Source organism: Lissotriton vulgaris, chromosome 5, assembly GCF_964263255.1.
Source record: "Lissotriton vulgaris chromosome 5, aLisVul1.2, whole genome shotgun sequence".
NCBI lineage: Eukaryota > Metazoa > Chordata > Amphibia > Caudata > Salamandridae > Lissotriton > Lissotriton vulgaris.
This window is the reverse complement of record NC_141693.1, coordinates 974,199,987-974,218,182: the sequence shown is the minus strand read 5'-3', so window position 1 is coordinate 974,218,182 and position 18,196 is coordinate 974,199,987. Positions and strand designations below refer to the sequence as shown.

Here is an 18,196-nt window from a genome sequence, read left to right as displayed (position 1 = left end):
ATTCCCCTGAGCTCTCACATATAAGCAGCTGCCATGTACGGAATCCTATGATTATTGCATGCTAATCTAATATAAGGCCTCAGGGATATGCAATTAAAATGTTTATTACCCTTCAAGCATGTTTTACATAAAAAAATATAGCGGCTTTAATAACATATAACAAAGACACTGGAAGGAGAGATTTAACACTAATGCTCCTTGCATAACTAAATTCCGAGTATCATTAATGATAAACGTACAACAGCGTTCTGCATGTCATTTCCATACGATTGGATACTGAAAGATATGATGAGATTGGACCCACTTTATGATCGGAAGAGACCCACAAAGATGTTTATAGGCTGCAGGTAGTGAGAAATTGACTGGTTATGATGCCAGAATTCCATGAAATAGCCTCATTGACACATAATTCTTGCTTGAAAACAATGCATATTTTATTTAGCTGCACAAGCAAAAATTACTGGTGCTTCTAAGGCAAAAAGTCAGTTCATTTTTGGTAACCATGCATTTTTGCCATTTCAGTTGTTCAGTGATGCTTCTCTGGTTAATTTTATTTATTCTGCAGTGTTATTTGTTGATGTTGATGTTTGGTCCTCAAATTTTGTTTTTACAGACTTTATGAAAATAAAGGTGAAGCTGAATTCATGGACTCCTTATTGCAACTTTTTAAGTCCGTCAATACCATGGCGAGTAGTGTTTCTGATCAAACGCTGTCAGTGAAGGTATGTTCAATACTGAAGCAAGTCTGATTATACTAGATCATGGGTTGCCAACCTTTTCTATAATGATAGCTTAGTCTGCTCAAGGACAATCATCACAAGCTATTAACAAATGTTGCTACTAACAAATGTTACCACTGTACAGTAGTGACCATACCCATCAACAATAGACCTAGTGATCGTCCAAACATTTCAGGCAGAGCTACCAGCGAAAGTGTAGGGAGATGCATTATCAATATAAATGTCTCCACATGACTGATAAGATAACAGCCAAAGCAGCATGTGAGCTCTGGGAAAATGTTCTTAACCAAACTAATGAGTCTTCCCAGTTCAGCATTAATTACCATTCCCCTATCAGCTGTAAATATATTTTGGAAATGCACACTTGATTTCTTAATCGGCATATCAGTTTAAGAAAATTAATATATTTTTCTATCAAATACTTCTCACATTCAGGGCAAACAAACTCTATTATCCAAATGTATTTTCTGGAAGAAATACAATTATTTCCTTCAAAGTTTCATTTTTAGTAAATTTGTTGTCCCTAAACATCATTGTCTTTTTCATCAATTTCTCACATGTACAAATGCTTCACATAGGTAGAATCTCCTTCAACTATCCAGGTATTATGATCACCTGTCAAGGATGCTCACCGTAATGGCAAGGATGTCTATTATGGCAATAATACTCGCCATATTATCAGAGGCACAACTCTGCCAAGGGTGGACACCATAATGGCCAGGATGCTTCCAATATATCAGTCATAACCATTGCTGTGCCAAAGGCAGCTACCTTTATGTCACAGGTGTGCGAAATTAAACTAGTCAAGCAATATGTCAATGATGGCTGTCAATATGTACAACTAGACCAAGAATGCAGAAAATATAACATGAATGTTGGGAATCAACATAGACGTTTGGTGATTCTTTACCTCTGGTATAGCATCTAGGGAGTAACATTGTTTATCATGGAGAAACACAGTGACACACACACACACACACAAATACACACGGGAAGATGCTTGTACAGTGATGTCTCTTCCTCAACTTGGGAGTGTGAATGAGTGTTTCCATGCACTCCCTAACCGTTCATTATGAATTGGTGGGCTTGAGTGGTCATAATAGGAGCTGGGAGTAGGCACAAATGCTTCCAGCGCCTGTCCTATCACTGTTCACATCTGGAACATCAAAGCTGTGTCTAATGTTGGAGCAGAGGACAGGGACTATCTATTCCCATCGACTTAGAGCAGAGCGCAATATCCCGACACATAGTCAGGTAGTCGCCACTCCTATATATTTTTAATCAGGTTGGAAGCCATCCTCGAGAAAAGTTCCCCTTTGGGCTCTCTTACCTGTTTTAATCTAGCACCTTCCCTTCACTTCATCTACACTTGGTAGGCCCCTCACACCCACAGTACCATACGCCCAGGAATAAAAGAACTCTGCCAAAGAGCTCCTCATAGGGTGCCCGTAGAGTATTGCAGCGCCGACCCGACGAGGAGCAAGCCCTATGATGAAGCATGGGTGTGTGAGTGCCCTAATTCCGAAAGGAGGGATTCTGCTATCCCTTCCTTCACATAGGACTACTTACCATCCCTGTTCTGCACTCTCTCCTATTCTTTTACTGACCCACTTAGGAACCGCATACCCCTTCTTGCTAATGTGACTATCTATTCCCACCCACTCTTACTTCTGCCACCCATCACTCAAAGGTGGTGGGAGACTTAAATTCAACAGACTGGCCTTCCATTCACTCTGTCTCATACAATCTGATTCCCGGATTTCTTGTTACCATGAAAGGATAAATGAAATACAGCTGTAGGGGTTAGGAAGCTCCTTAACCACACAATCTCATTTCCCTTTCCACTCTCCAACTCCTGCTAACCAAGCACAGCAATAAATATGACGGAATGCAGCTGAACAACTGAGGGCAGTGCTCATAAATCCTAGTACTTGGAGTACTTGGACGGTGCTGAGTGTTACACTTCCTTAGTTTCCAAAAGTGGTTGATGTAAAAAATAATGTCAGACAAATAATATTGATTAAAGCTAGAAGTAAACTTTTTAGCCCATGTCAAGATTCCGCAATGTACCTGACTGGGCTAAAGGCAATTCCCAACTCTAGAATGCAAGCAAACGATAAGGCACCGGAAATGATGTCATCTTAATGCAAACGTGAGATCATTTTTACCAACAGAACTATCAGTGACCAAGGTGTTTTATCCTAATTTGGGATCCATCCTCGCTGAAAGTGTCATTTATGTTTGTTAACATCAGTTTACAAGAATCAAATTTAAACTTTAAATAAGCTTGCTTTTTGATTCATTCTTCTACCAAATGACAAATTTAAAAGCAGAGGTTAAATAGGATCTTACAAACATTTCTCTTGAAGAGCCAGATGAATTGGCCCCATGACCTAGATCTTTCACCAGCTACATACTACGTAACTCACAACTTGGAAATTACCAAGGTGATTTGGGCCAAAGGGATCACATCCAGAACTCTCTCAATGCAAGTAATCTTCAACCAGGAACAACATATTAACATCATATCAGGTCAAATGCTCATTGGATACATTATACTTCCCTAGTTAATGCCAGACAATCTCAAACTCTATGGGGACTGAAGCCCACTGCCAGCTTGTATTCATGGTCTATCCTACATTGCTGCATCTCTCCCATCTCTTTACAATGTAGACATATCCTTTTGAGGTGCAAACTTCTAAGAAACGTCCACATAAAGGCATTTTGCACAATCAAACACACCCTGGGGATCTATGACTTGACAGGAACTGAGGAATGCCCTATCATTGTGACTACATATGCCATTTGTTGCTTCAAATCTTTTTGAACTTTTGTCATTGTTGGACAGGCCTTGTGGAAGGCCCGCTTCCTCCCCGCATGACGGGGCCCGGACCCCTTCTCACCCTGTATCCCTGGCAAGAACCCTCCCAACAACCCACCGGGGCAACCCACGACCCGTCCACAACGGAACTCCAGCTCCCGAACACCCCAGTATCGGCTGGCCCGGGCCCCCGTCAGCTCCACTGCCCCGGCCCAGCCGCCATCTTTGAACACTACATAACAAGGCCGCGTGGCCTCGGCTCGACCCCAACCCTGGGCCTGGCCAGGCCCCGACATCGAGTCACCACCATCCACCCAGGAGGTGAAGAGACCACTTGGCAGGTCAATGGGAGAAGGAGTGTCAATGGCTCCTCTCCGCCAGGTGTCGATCGCCCCCGGCCCCCCCCGGGCGCTGGCTCCACCCCCCTGCTGGGTGTCTGGACTCCCTCATCCCGGGCCTCCCGACCTCCAAGTGCGAGGTTCCGGACATCAAAGGAGACCAGACCTATAACTGGGGCAGCTCCAGAGCAGGAAGGCAGTTGTATCCTGGAGTCGAGAGACACCGAGACAAACTCATCCTTGGAGGCCTGCTGGCGCTGCCGCGGCCCTTTCTTGTGAACCATCTTCGAAGCCTGCTGGCGCTGCCGCGGCCCTCTTCAACATGAACCATCGTCTTGGCCTGCTGGCGCTGCCGCGGCCTTCCTCGTCGTGAACCATCTTCGTAGCCTGCTGGCGCTGCCGCGGCCCATCTGTGTGGACCCCCAAGCTCGAGGATTGTGAGCTTCCCTCTTGCTGCTCCCGTACCAGACCGGTACTAAGACTGTCCCGCTACCCCCGTTCCCTACAGAGACTAGAATTGGCAGGATCCTCGTGTCCTGACCCCGCTGTATCGTTTATCACTTTGCTTTAAGATCCTTATATAAAGTGTGCAGAACTCATCCTTGTGTGGTGTCCATCTGTGGGGGGGAAGTTACTTGTCTGTAAGATCGCCGGAGACGGCCCTCACCGGAGGCCTCTCCCCCTGTACTCGGCCGACCCTCCGGGTCCCCGTCTAACAGTCATCAAACTACAAAATTCCAGTGGGGGTCAGAATAAACAGTTGAGAAAGTGGTCTACTGCTCAAATTCCAACAGTCCATAATAGGCTTGGAGCTCTCGGATACAAGCTAAACCTTTTTCAGGCAGATTGCAGTATGACTTTCTTCATGCTTGACTTTTTTAATTATTACAATGATATATCTTAAAATTATATGCAGTCAATCCTTTATCAAGAACTTGTGAGCCTGGCTACCTAGCTCTCAGATACAAGCTAAACCTTTTTCAGGCAGATTACAGTATGACTTTATTCATGCTTGACTTTTTTAATTATCACAATGATATATCTTAAAATGATATGCAGTCAATCCTTCATCAAGAACTTGTGAGCCTGACTACCTCTACCAAAACCGTATCACACAGATTGTGGCTCGTCTGCACTGTGTGGGCACACTGAGCAGTTAGCAGACAAATAAGTCATTGAAAATCTAAAATCCCTTCTGTTTATCCAGTTGACATTGTTACAGGGATTCTGAAGAGTCGCAGAACTATGCTTAGGATCATGGAACCATAGTAGGCAGGGACTGAGTCATCCTACCACCAGCACTTGCCCTCCTACTCTCTCACAAAGGAACAAGTGATTAGACACCCCAGAACACAACACTCCCGACCCTCTCAGGAATCGCGGGTGCAGGACATACCCTTTCGCTCACACTCTCGTACCGGTCCACAATAAGATCTGACAGAGACACGAGGAAAGTTTAAAATGTTTATTTTAACTATTGTGCCCTAGTATGCAGCATACGTGCCACAACAAGTGGAAAAATGCCTAATACAACTACGGTTAGCATAGCAAGTAGTTTGTAAAACATAAAGGGCACTGTCCTTGTATACGACCGCATAACCTAACCTCCCTCCCTTTATATAGAAACAAATGTTTATATATCAGAAGTTCTCTTGGTGTTTGCAGCAGACCCCATACCTCAGTCTATAGTTGAAAGATCTACATTCCAGGTGCTGTCATGCTTCCTTCCCTGGAAAGACCCCTCTCCAAATGTGTGTTACCCACCCGTGTATACCTATATGACCAAAGTACGTGATCCCAAACAACAGCTGCATCTGCGTGTTTTGTCTAGGTGCTAGGGCCTTACCAGATCAGAATAAGAAGGGGCATTGTTGTTTGCAGTGTTCAGACTAAATCCAGGAAAGAACAAAACAAAAACAACAGCATGTTCTGTGTGAAAGTTGCAGTGTGGCACAAAGCAAAATATGTTTGTATAGTAACGTGAACAAAGCAGAAGACAGTCTGCCAAGGGCTCATGCTAACTTAGGGAAAATGATTATGGCCACATGGACCATGTGACAACCTTGGACCCCAATTAAATAGCAGAAATCATCTTAAATGCCTTATTCTTGGTTATATCATTCACTGATCACTGGAGTCTCTGAAACCAGTCATGAACATCAAAGTCCTGATGGCTGGTCTGTAAAACGAATTCCTTGGAAATATTGCAGAAAATATCTTCAACCAAATTCCTAATATCCTTCACCAGTGTTTCATTCCATCCACCTACTAAGATGAGCAATTCTACAATTCTACTTCTTCTTTCATAATTAGTTTGAATCCTGAAGAGTAGTCCCAATACTAAAGAGAAGCTGTAGACATCAATATTTCTTAGTTGAACTGCCCATCATCCTTTCACAACCTTTACAACAACCTGTGCAAGTCTACAGAGAAGTGAGTAGACCTAATTACGCCAACATCCAAGTTGATCTTTGTCTGGCACACCAACAACTTAAGATCGTATGGCTACACTTGGTCAAGATGCCACAACATTTGTACCCTGCAGCATGGCATTGTCCCCAGTACCCTCAAGCATGAAATAATTATTTTCTGCTAAATATAGTAACTGACAATTTATTAGTGCTGGCAAATTTATAGATCTATCTCGAATCACCCCAACATGAAGAAAATAATGTTAAGTGGGAAAATTTCACAAATTTGGAACATTACTCGACAAGTCTGCAGCCTCAGATGTATTGGATTGTAACTTTCTACTGTAGCGCTTGGAAAGGTGGCTGGGTCACTGATGTGGCTTGTGGATGGTGTCTGTGATCATTCATGAACCTTAGACAGCCTTCAGAATTAGCCTATTTTATCCATGCAACTTGTCACTAGTAGTGTGCTTTCTACCTAAGAACAGTGTTTCATATAACTTCTAAGTGCAATTTTCGGTTAAAAATGAACAGGTATGAAACCGAACACTGTGGCTTTTGTAACCACACAGATCAATAGGTTAACTAGCATGATAGCATCAGTTCCTGTTTTTCCATAACTCATTGGTGGCAGTGTGAAGCTATTCTCAGTTATTCACCATTGTAATTTCTCTGCTTTTCAACAGTGGCTTGTTCAACTTTTTCCTCCTAAGATTTAAGATTTAAACTCTATTGTAGGTGACCCCAAAGGCTCTATTTTCTACACCATCCACTCAATAGGAGTCTTCCAGGACACAGTTTCCGGATACTGATAACTTGGTGCTACATAAACACTAACACATACCATTATCACACCCCCTTTCAGTGCCGTCCTTTAAACTGGCAGAAATTATCTCGGTGGTGAAAGAAAATGTTAAGGACTATTTTGATGATGAAGCCTTAGCGTAACCTTGTCATACTGCCTAATGATTTCCCTAGATGGAAGGTACATTTCGGTTTAACTCTGATGCCCTTGCCATGCCTGATAAAGATTATTGTCCTACAGAAGATGATGTCTCGGAGGGTGAGAACCTTCTACCCTTCATCAACATTTACACTGGCCTATACCTTGATTTACAAAATGCAACCTCTTCAGAAGGGGATATCCTTTTTTCAGAAGTGGTTCCATCACACTGTATGGTAGTACAAAGAGCAGCAGAAGCATTAGAGTTTACTTTTGCCCGTTGCTGAGGCAAAATCTAGTATTTTGAAGTCTTCCATTGCAGTGTTGATGCCTCTGCCATCTTTCAATGAGGCACTGTAACACCTGGTCATGAGCACTTAGGAAAAGCCTTCTCAAGCCTGGTATACAACAGACAAATAGCTAGGTGAGACAGATCTGATGACGCAGACATGCACCGTGTGATTGAAAGTTCTTACCACACCTTGACTGGAAAGTATGGTGGTCCAGGCCTACTTCAAAAAGTTCAACTGAAACATCTAGAGCCTAAATAGCTGGGCTGTATGGGACAAAACCTTGCCCTTCACATGGTGAACACCTAGTCTTCCAGTCCATAACACCAATGCCCTCAAGGAGCTGGAAAAATTGACTTATCAGTCACGTAGAACACATGAAAAACAAATCCTGATGTGTGACTTAGATTCTGATGCCATCATGGAGCAGTTCATGTGCACATTTGCCTCAGTGTGTCATTACACTTGAATGTGTACAAAAGTAATCTCCAGAGATATCTAAGAAACAGCCATGAAGATGCTCTTTGATGGCAAATGGCAATTCAGCAAGCAGTCTTTCAGGTAATACTTCAGGAATTGTAGAGCTAAGGCTCACTCCGATGTGTAAAGTCTGAACCTTACCCTTTCTGTCCCAGAAGGAGTGACTGAAAAGTTCCCACCAGAATGTAATCTCCGGCACACAACTTGATTTTAGCAATGGACGTTCCTGCCCTGCTGAACAAAATGGCATTAGGCTGATGTCTCTAGTAAAAAGGGGAAGAGTAATTTACTCCCTTCTTTTTTGGCGCTCAAGGATAAGGTTGGTCTGTAACCCATCCTTGACTTCTGCCCCTTAAACTACTTAATGTTTTGCAGGAAAGTTCAAGATGTTACTGAGCCAAGTTTAGCTGGCCCACAATGCAGAAATTAACAGAAATCCCTAGAACTCCAATGCACCTACTTTCATCTGTCAATATTCCCACAAACCCTTAAGACTACCTGCGGTTTATTGTGGGGTTCCAGTACTATCAATTCATGGTACTGCCATTTGGCCTGAAGTCTGCACCATATGTGTTTTAGTGAACGTGCAGGCTGTCATGACAACTTCAGTGTGGAGGTCAGGACTCCCTATATTTCCATAGTTGGATGACTGGCTTGTGAAAGCGGCGTCTCGAGCTCTGGTCAGGAAACATGTTCAATGCACTATGGCCCTCCACTGCAACTTGTACTTTGTGACCAGTGTCCAGAAATCTCATTTGCCCACACAAACTGAGGTTGGACTCAACCTGCATGATGGCCTTTCCTCCTTCTCAGAGAGTTGTGAATATTCAGGTGGGCATTCAGGAGAGTAGTCTAATTGCCCTGATTCAGGCATATATCCTTGTTCTGCATGACTTTGTGTAACTGTTGGTGCCACACACCAGAACACAGATGAGAGCCCTTCAGTGGTTCCTGAGAACAAAGCTGTTCAAAGGCCAGGGAAAATTCTGAGCTCAGGTGCAGATCTTTGAGTCAGTCCATCCAGCTCTGCACTGGTGGATGTGCCCCTCCAGCCTACTGATTCAGAAAAGGGGGTGGTGATGGACAGAGTATCTAAATTAAACAGAACACTCCTACCCAGTCAACAGATCAGGGCTTGATCCATCACCGTTTTTTAGCTCACTGCACCATCCCAGCTCAGAACCTGGCTACATGCAAATTAGTCTGTCCCTGGCCCAGTGCATCATGGGAACAGGGCAGACCAAACTCTCAAGCCAATTCTTTAACTGGAAAGGAAACAAGCTTCCGGGGACCGGTTTCTGGCATTACAGCCGTCTTCGGCCCGGCTTGCTTGAATCCTGATGGTACAGTGAGCAAGGGTCTCATGTCCTGAGTATACCCTTCCACGCTTATGGTGGCCAAAACGATTCAGAAAAGGGGGTGGTGATGCACAGAGTATCTGAATTAAACAGAACACTCCTACCCAGTCAACAGATCAGGGCTTGATCCATCACCGTTTTTTAGTTCACTGCACCATCCCAGCTCAGAACCTGGCTACATGCAAATTAGTCTGTCCCTGGCCCAGTGCATCATGGGAACAGGGCAGACCAAACTACCAAGCCAATTCTTTAACTGGAAAGGAAACAAGCTTCCGGGGACCGGTTTCTGGCATTACAGCCGGCTTGCTTGAATCCTGATGGTACAGTGAGCATGGGACTCATGTCTGAGTATACCCTTCCACGCTTATGGTGGAAAAAACGATTCAGAAAAGGGGGTGGTGATGGACAGAGTCAGAGAGCCCTTCAGTAGTTCCTGAGAACAAAGCTGGTCAAAGGCCAGGGAAAATTCTGAGCTCAGGTGCAGATCTTTGAATCAGTCCATCCAGCTCTGCACTGGTGGATGTGCCCCTCCAGCCTACTGATTCAGAAAAGGGGGTGGTGATGGACAGAGTATCTGAATTAAACAGAACACTCCTACCCAGTCAACAGATCAGGGCTTGATCCATCACCGTTTTTAAGCTCACTGCACCATCCCAGCTCAGAACCTGGCTACATGCAAATTAGTCTGTCCCTGGCCCAGTGCATCATGGGAACAGGACAGACCAAACTACCAAGCCAATTCTTTAACTGGAAAGGAAACAAGCTTCCGGGGACCGGTTTCTGGCATTACAGCCGTCTTCGGCCCGGCTTGCTTGAATCCTGATGGTACAGTGAGCAAGGGACTCATGTCTGAGTATACCCTTCCACGCTTATGGTGGACAAAACGATTCAGAAAAGGTGGTGGTGATGGACAGAGTATCTGAATTAAACAGAACACTCCTACCCAGTCAACAGATCCGGGCTTGATCCATCACGTTTTTTAGCTCACTGCACCATCTCAGCTCAAAACCTAGCTACACGCAAATTAGTCTGTCCCTGGCCCAGTGCATCATGGGAACAGGGCAGACCAAACTACCAAGCCAATTCTTTAACTGGAAAGGAAACAAGCTTCCGGGGACCAGTTTCTGGCATTACAGCCTGGTTTATGAGTGTAGTGTAGTTCCTATTTTCCCAATAGGCCCTGCACATTGGAATAACATAAACAGTAGTATCGACGTAGAAGTGCGGATCTTCCAGGCCTCTACTGACTATGCTAAACTTAATTGGGTTTGTTACCAATTAGTTCAGAGGTCACTGGAAACTTTCTTGACTGAATAGGAAGTGATCAGCTTCCCTGGCACAGACCAGAAGGGATTCAGTTTTCCAACAACCATGCAACATGACAACTTTGCTCCTCAGATAAGAGTCAATCTCTAGAGTCGTGTGAAACAATAGACCGTTATTTTACTCAGTCAGTTGTTGTGCAGATTACTTTCACAATATGTAGAGAATAGAGAGACGGGCGTTTTCAATAAATGGTAACATTTATTGAACAGTCTTTCTTCTCGTACAAGAGAAATGAATTGCCACAATTGCAAGACTTGTTATTATAAAAGGTATGTACAGTAAGATGAGTATTGCGAAATAATACTGTAAAAGCATTGATATGGTTTCTTAGCCATACAATGGTTTAAAATGAATAAAACATATATACATTCATATATACATTTGGCTAAAATACTCAACTGGTGCTTCTAACTACGCCTACCCCAGTGTACCTGACCTAAGCCTAATGCTTGGGAGGGGAGTAAGTAAGTAGCTTTAAGTTAAGTTGGTTTTGTCAAGGTTTGCTTCAAGAATTCTCTCTAAGGGTTTAGTCAACACCATACCTCTGAAATAGATTGCTGGAGGTCTGGTATCTCCTTCAGGGAACTCGATATCCCAGTCACTCGCAAGAGTAGGCTGGAAACGCCGGAGCTGGATTTCTCTGCAGGAGAAAAGACAGCGTCTCTCTCAGCGCGTCGAGGAAGATGAGGGGCAGCGTCCGCGGGCAGCTTGCATCTGCTGGGCTCTTGCAGGGGACGGCTGTTCAGCTCCTGTGTTCACCACACCATCGTTCGCTTGTTAGCAGCGATAGCAGTAGCGATAGTGTCAGCATTAGCTTGACAGCGATAGCTTCAGCATAACAGCAGCATCGATGGTATCATCAGCATTTGCTTAAGGCAACGTTGGTAATATTTATACCTGAAAGGTGCCTTGTTTGACGTAAGTTTTTGGACATAAGACGTCAATAAAGATGTCACTAGGAAGTGATCGTCTATCAGTGCTCATTAGAGTTCTATTACTAATCAAAACATAGCAAGCGGGGCTTTCCCAGGTTGCTGAGTTTTTATCTTGTTGAAGAACTCGGAGTGTTAATCTAGGAATCTTAGATAGTAACTTCTGCTATGTCATTGCACTAATGAGCTCCAAAGGAAGTTGCAGAGAAAGCGATTCTGAAATGTGGCTCTGTTCGTGTGAGGCCAGAGACGAGTTTCTGAATATTGCAATTGATCGGTTATGCCAATATAGGGAATAAATGGATTTATAGCCGTATAGGGGTATAAGGTCACAGTATCGATCAGGGTCCTAGATTAGAACGCGACACCCACTCCACGAATTTATGTCCATCAAATTACTAAAACTAGAGCAATAAGATGCATGTGTAACATTGCCCACCCCAAAATACATATATGCATTTGAAATAGGCGTATTTGTAATACGTGAAAATATAGGTACTGTACGTCTTTGAAGCATAGAAACCATTCAAAATTATAGCATATGCAATCAATGAACGATTTTGCAAAAAGAATTACACATGAAATATCTCTGAATACAGAAAAGAAGGGCGGGATAATTTCATCACATATAGATGCATTTCAGTAAAATGTGCTAGAGGCTGGTTGAAAGTTATTATGTCTCTAGATTTACCTAAAAATAGAAGTCGGAGCTTCTGTTCTCTGTGAATAGGTCTACTTTAAGCAAAGAATTTTTCGTGCCAGAAAAAGGGGAAAATATTATGAAAAATAGTCCAATCCCAAAAATATTTTCTTGTGAACGGGGGAACAGAGTTCCAACGCTTTTTGCAGTTTTTGTTGATCCAAACTGAAGGCCGAATTCAGAGTTCATGGGAACGCTGTGTGTCGGAATGCTTCTCTAAAGTTATTGTATCTGTTCAGGTGAGAACATGATATCAGCAGGCTCTCAAAGAATTGGTCTACAAAATCAGGTGACAGTTCGACCAAATTCGATAGTGCTGTAACTTGGCAGGTGTGAGAATGATTGCTGTCATCAAAGGCTGGATCAGCAATGTTTACAGAAGGTCGTACCTTGGTGATGTTGCTTTTGTCACTCGCTCCACTGTTACCACCTAGTCGTAGTACAGGAGTCTCAACGAATGCCGTCATCGGGATTGGTAGCCGCTGGGGACAACACAATGAGTGAGCCGTTATCGGACTGAGCAAAGTATCGACGTCCATTGATACTGCTGATGGAAGTGCAAGACAGGTGTCCAACACGCACTCATCTCCGCATAGCATACATCGTAGCACAGGTAAGATGCAGGATTGCTATATAAGTCTGAATGAAAGGAACCAGGTCATGTTTAGATCTCTCAGCCTGGCCAATCCAAGGACTCTAGTTATTCTGTCCCGGTAGCGGATTGCTAGGATCGTTTCTTCCATCCTTGTAGGAGTCATGTCTGAGCTGTGGCTTGCCATATCGGAGCAGGAGGGTCAAAAATAAAATCCCTGCTACAAGTCCCAAAAATAGGGGTATGCCGCCAAAGACTGAATGGACAAAATTGGGAACGATTCCCAGAATTGCTTGAAATGGTGTTAGCAGTCCCGTAAAAATCGTCTTAAATATGCCTGGGATGCCTGTGGCACTAGACATGTTAAGAAGTTGGCTCAGCATTTCTACGAAATGCACGGGGCAATTTGTTGATAAAAGGTCATGTATCTCCGTAGCTGTCCTTGCAACTAGGAGATCATACGTCTCTTTTGATGACTTGATGGGCACTGTTGTCTGCAAAAGCACAGACTTCATTTTGCTCAAAGTATCAATTCGTATAGAAGAGAAATTCAGACGAGGCCAGATGGGAGTCTCTATATCTCCAGGGCCGCTCGGAAACAATGCTTGCATACAGCATTTGACCATGGAAGTTACGCTTACGAGATACGCTTTTCCTGGCAAATGGCCACAACATCTGTGATCCGTTCTTAGAATGTAACTCCCATTTGCGAGTTGCATAAAGAAAGGCTCTATCTGCGTTGCAGGTGTGACAAGCTGGTGGCATGAAAGGTTGTTAGAATTACCTTCACAGGCTCCATGTAAATTAATACCCTGGCACAAAAGTATACCACTTAGTGAACGTTTACAGTTTTCGCCACTAAGAAATACACTTTTGTTGCTGTCACTATAGCATGTATGTGTGTATGGTAATTTCAATGCTGACTTTACATATCCTTTACCTAATCGTTCATACTGGCCAGTAGGTATGTATTCAAGGCAATTTTTAAATCGGAAAGTTGTTATCGGAATTGTTATAATCCCGTGTATTATTCATTCAATGACAGGACTTTCTGACATTGTCAAAGGTAATCTCTCAAGTTTTTCGATGCTCAGGATTGTATAGTCTGCTCCTTTCTGTGCCAAGCTGATTTGTTTATCAGTAAGGTTAAAGATGGAAAACAATGACGTTGTGTTGATTAAATGCCAAGGCACATAGCCTGAACGAAGATTTTGCAGCGTCCAGCCTAATTGTACAATAGAACAAAATTGCGACTGGCCATGCTGTAACATTAGCAAGTCTCTGTCTATTATATCAAAGGCAGAGGATACAATATTGTCCAACGAATATATTCTGGAGGACAGAGTCATTAACCCATTGTCCACTACAGAAAGTGATTTTTCCAAATTAATACGATCAATTTCTCGTATTTTCTCTGCTGTTTCAATTTGTGTGACTTTCCAAGCCTCATTGTATGCAGCATAGATACTGGTCGCTATGAAACGCTTTTGACGCTGTTTGCGTGGTCCCATAATAAAATCGCGCAAATCAGCACCCTCTTTAAGTAAAGACAAGTGTTGCTTAATTTCAGCAAGTGTGGAAGATCCTAGCCATTCAAGGCAGAGTTTCCCTACTCTGTATGTTGTTACTATCCCTGGATGTTGTCTCTGGGAGTATCTAGGGTCTTGTCTGGTCATTGTTAACCCCTGTGTTTTATTCAGGAATCTATCTTGACAGTTGTTTGTGTCAGTAGGCCAGATTAACCACTTTTTCCAATCAGGATATGTTCTGTTTAAATGTAAAATTTTAGATACGTCTATCTCAATATCTGTTGTTGTATTTTCAGGTATTGGCTTTGGAATAGACGGTTTGTTAAGGTCTTTGATCTTAGCTAGGCCAAGACAGGTTGTTTGATGAATTGTGTCATTTAAAAACATCATTTGTTCTGGGATCATGCAGGCTCGAAACAGTGCTTCTAGGCCTTGTACCTGCCACTCTTTTGTACCCTAGATGGTTTTTGTTTCAATGTTATTTTTCCAATAATCAAAACCAAATGTCATCATTTTTTCATAAAATGCTTCTGAATATATCAATTTAGTATTTGTCAGCATTGTTTTCAATCCTGTTTTATCTAACAGTTTATAATAAAACGTTTCTGCGTCACTGGTGTTAAACCCTGAGAAGTACTTGAATTTCTCATAGAATGTCGTAGAACTGCTTTTAGGTGGTGTAGCACAATGTTCCCATTGATTATACTTAAAAACATTTCTAGGCTGTGCAGACTTATGCAAGTAATGATCGCCATAATGTGTGAAGAGGAACATCTGTTCATAACTAGACAAACCTTGTAAATAATCATGATCTGTGAATCTAGCTGACATTACTAAATCAGACATCATATTGTTAATACTTTCAAAGTCCCAATCATCAGAGAATGTACTAGGTTTTACAAAGTCACTTAAGGAAACCTTGAATTGATGAGGATACTTCAGGATCTCGACCGGACCATAGATTTCATAGTCAGTTTTCTCCCATACTACCCCACGAGGTATTGGAATGGCTGTGACATTTACTGTTGACAGTTCTCTTTTCTTCACGTGGGATGATCTGTGTGGTTTGAGGACTAAGTTGATGTTCTGACTTGCTGTGTCCATTGTATTGTAATAAACTTTCCTAAAATTAAAACTAAAATTAGGCATAGTAGGAGTATAAATACCCCTGCAATAATAAAATGCTCAATCAACGGTGCATTCAGATAAACTTCTTTGATTTGTTGAAAGAGTTCTGTTGCTTTTTCTTTAAAAGTCTTTTTTATTTCTGGCATCACTTCGGTGTTGCTTTGATCCTCGAAAAAGTTATCGAAGTTGATGAAATAACCAGAGGCAGTTCTGTCAATTGTTGGAATTGTTCTTTCAATTTGTCTTTCGGTAGCACATTCAGATGCCACATCATTGTAGACTGGTGTTTCTTGATGAACTGTTTCAATCTGTGTTTCAAGAGGCACGAGTTCCATGGCATTATTACATAGTCCCTCTCTGTGCACTGCAGGCTGATCGAATGTGATTAGTCTTTCAGTTTGAACCTCTTGGATTGTTGCAAGTTTGGGTATTCTGTTGTTTCTTGGGAGTCCACTGGGCCTACTGTTGATTATAGGCCACATGCTTGTGATTTTACCAGGTCGATTGATACAATTCTGTTCTCCTTTTTACCAGCAAGGGGCGGTAATACTACTGATCTTGTTCCGTTGATTGCTAAGACAGGTACTGCTTTTCTGTAAGAAGGCCCAAATTCCTTCTTCACCGCAAATTTTTCTCTGACTAGATCCCCAATCTTTGGAATCCAGACAGGCCTTGCTGGGGCTGTTGCTGGTGGTGCCTCGTCAGTGGTAGCTGGCTGTTGCTTTAACTTTATGTTGCTTAAGGATTTTCTTGTTTCGTTCAAGTCCTGTAAAACAGCCAAATGATCTTTGATGTCAAAGTCTGTTTTCTTATCTTGTACCACTGATACCTGACTATCTTAAGTCTTGAACTCGCATTCTAGTTCCGAACAATAGTTCGTATGGGCTGAAACCTTTTAGAGAATTTCTTGGCAAATTACTAAGACTGATCTGGACACTTATTAAATGTTTGACCCACCCAGCGCCTGAACCTAATACCTTCGCTGTTATTGATTGCTTTATGTCCCGGTTTTTTCTTTCTACCACACTGTTCCCTTCAGGGTGTGACAGACAAGAATACCGCAACCCAACTCCCATGCTGGCCATGGCCTCCTTATAAGCTCGAGAGCTGAAAGCAGGACCCTGGTCAGAATGGAAAATGGCAATTGCGTATGTGCCGATAAAGACTCGCAGATCTTTTATAACCGTTCTGGCGTCAGCCGAGCACTGGAGGCCACATTTTTTAAGTGGATTTAGCCTTCATGATGTACAATGGGACGCGTTTCTCTTTTTTGATAGCGCGGATAGATTGCCTAATGCTTTCTATTAGGGCTTCTGACACTACACTGGCCGGTTCTCCACTGCAATCTCTATTGCAGTCTTCACAGTTTTTTGTAAACTCATGAATACCTTCACTCATTTCCGGCCACCAGTACTCTGATTGCAAGTCTCTCAGAGAGTCCCTGATTGTTTGGTGTCTCAGACCCAACCCCATATGTGCCTCCTGTAAGAGGAAGCCCCTCCGGTTCCTGTTTGGAATTACCCTATCCCCCACTCCAAGGATTCGAGCAAAAGGAACGGAGTTTGCATCGATTACGTATGCATAATTGAGTGGATAGTTCACGGGTAGTGCTGCACAGTCGCCTTTTACGGACGTTTTTACTGCCAGCATGGTTTCCCCGTCTATGTATTTTTCTGCACGCTTTTTTGTGGCTACGGAAGCCGGTTTAGTTGCTTCCGCTGTGGCTGTGTTAGCCAATGAATTCCCTGCAACGTGAACGCCATCACGTTGAAGATTCTGTGCGTGTATCACGTGAGTCTTTTGTAGTTCTTTCTGTAAAAGAGCTACCTGGTTCCAGAGCAATTTATGCTCGATTGTGGCACCTGTGGCATCTTTGTAATCGTTTTCAATCCAGCTCTGCAACTTATTGTTTTAAGAGTTGACGCATAAATGAGAATCGCACACGATAAGTGTCGGGAATTCACGTTCTGCATTTTCCAGCGCCATCTTTAAACATCTGATTTCAGCTCTCTGAGCCGAACAGTACTTTACTGATTCAGTTTTTGTTATTTTCGGTCTGAATTTACTGCACAGCCAACGACCTTTAACAATCGCGTAAGCTGCATCGTAGGATTTGCTCTCTACGTTGAAATGCTGTACAAATCTATCTGTATAGATTATACAAACGTACTGTGGGAGAGGCAGAAGTTCGATTGGCAGAGGATATTCTTCTTCATATTCTAAATCATTCCGTTTTTTGAATTGCGGGGCGAAATAGTATTTCACATCTTCCGCTCCAAGAGAATCTATACACTGTATCCATTTCGGATCCAGTGACACTGTAGGCAGGTTTACTGGGCTGAATAGCGCCTCGAAGGCAGATTCCGCTGTGAGAATATTAATCCTTTTGCCATGCGCTAGTTCTCGTTCATTCGCTAATGCAATTTCTACTGCTTTTACAGTATTTTCTGTGGGACTGAATGTTTTTTCTGCATGTGTGTACAAGTGAGATTTAATTGAAATTGGTACCTTTTCTCCCTCATTAGAGGTCAGGTACGTGAATCCGCATCTTCCTGGGATGACTCGGATTACAAGATTGCGTGTGTTGTCACGTGTATCTAATTTTGTT

At 42.9% G+C, this 18,196-nt stretch overlaps 1 protein-coding gene across 1 annotated transcript in view; it reads left to right on the top strand.

Annotated features, from left to right (window-relative positions):
• DOCK1 (dedicator of cytokinesis 1) overlaps positions 1-18,196 on the top strand; it is a 1,358,032-nt gene that overhangs the window by 456,360 nt on the left and 883,476 nt on the right. The window contains exon 23 of the mRNA XM_086922569.1: positions 614-722. Coding sequence (XP_086778695.1) covers positions 614-722 — 109 coding nt within the window. The remainder of the gene's footprint in view (positions 1-613; positions 723-18,196) is intronic.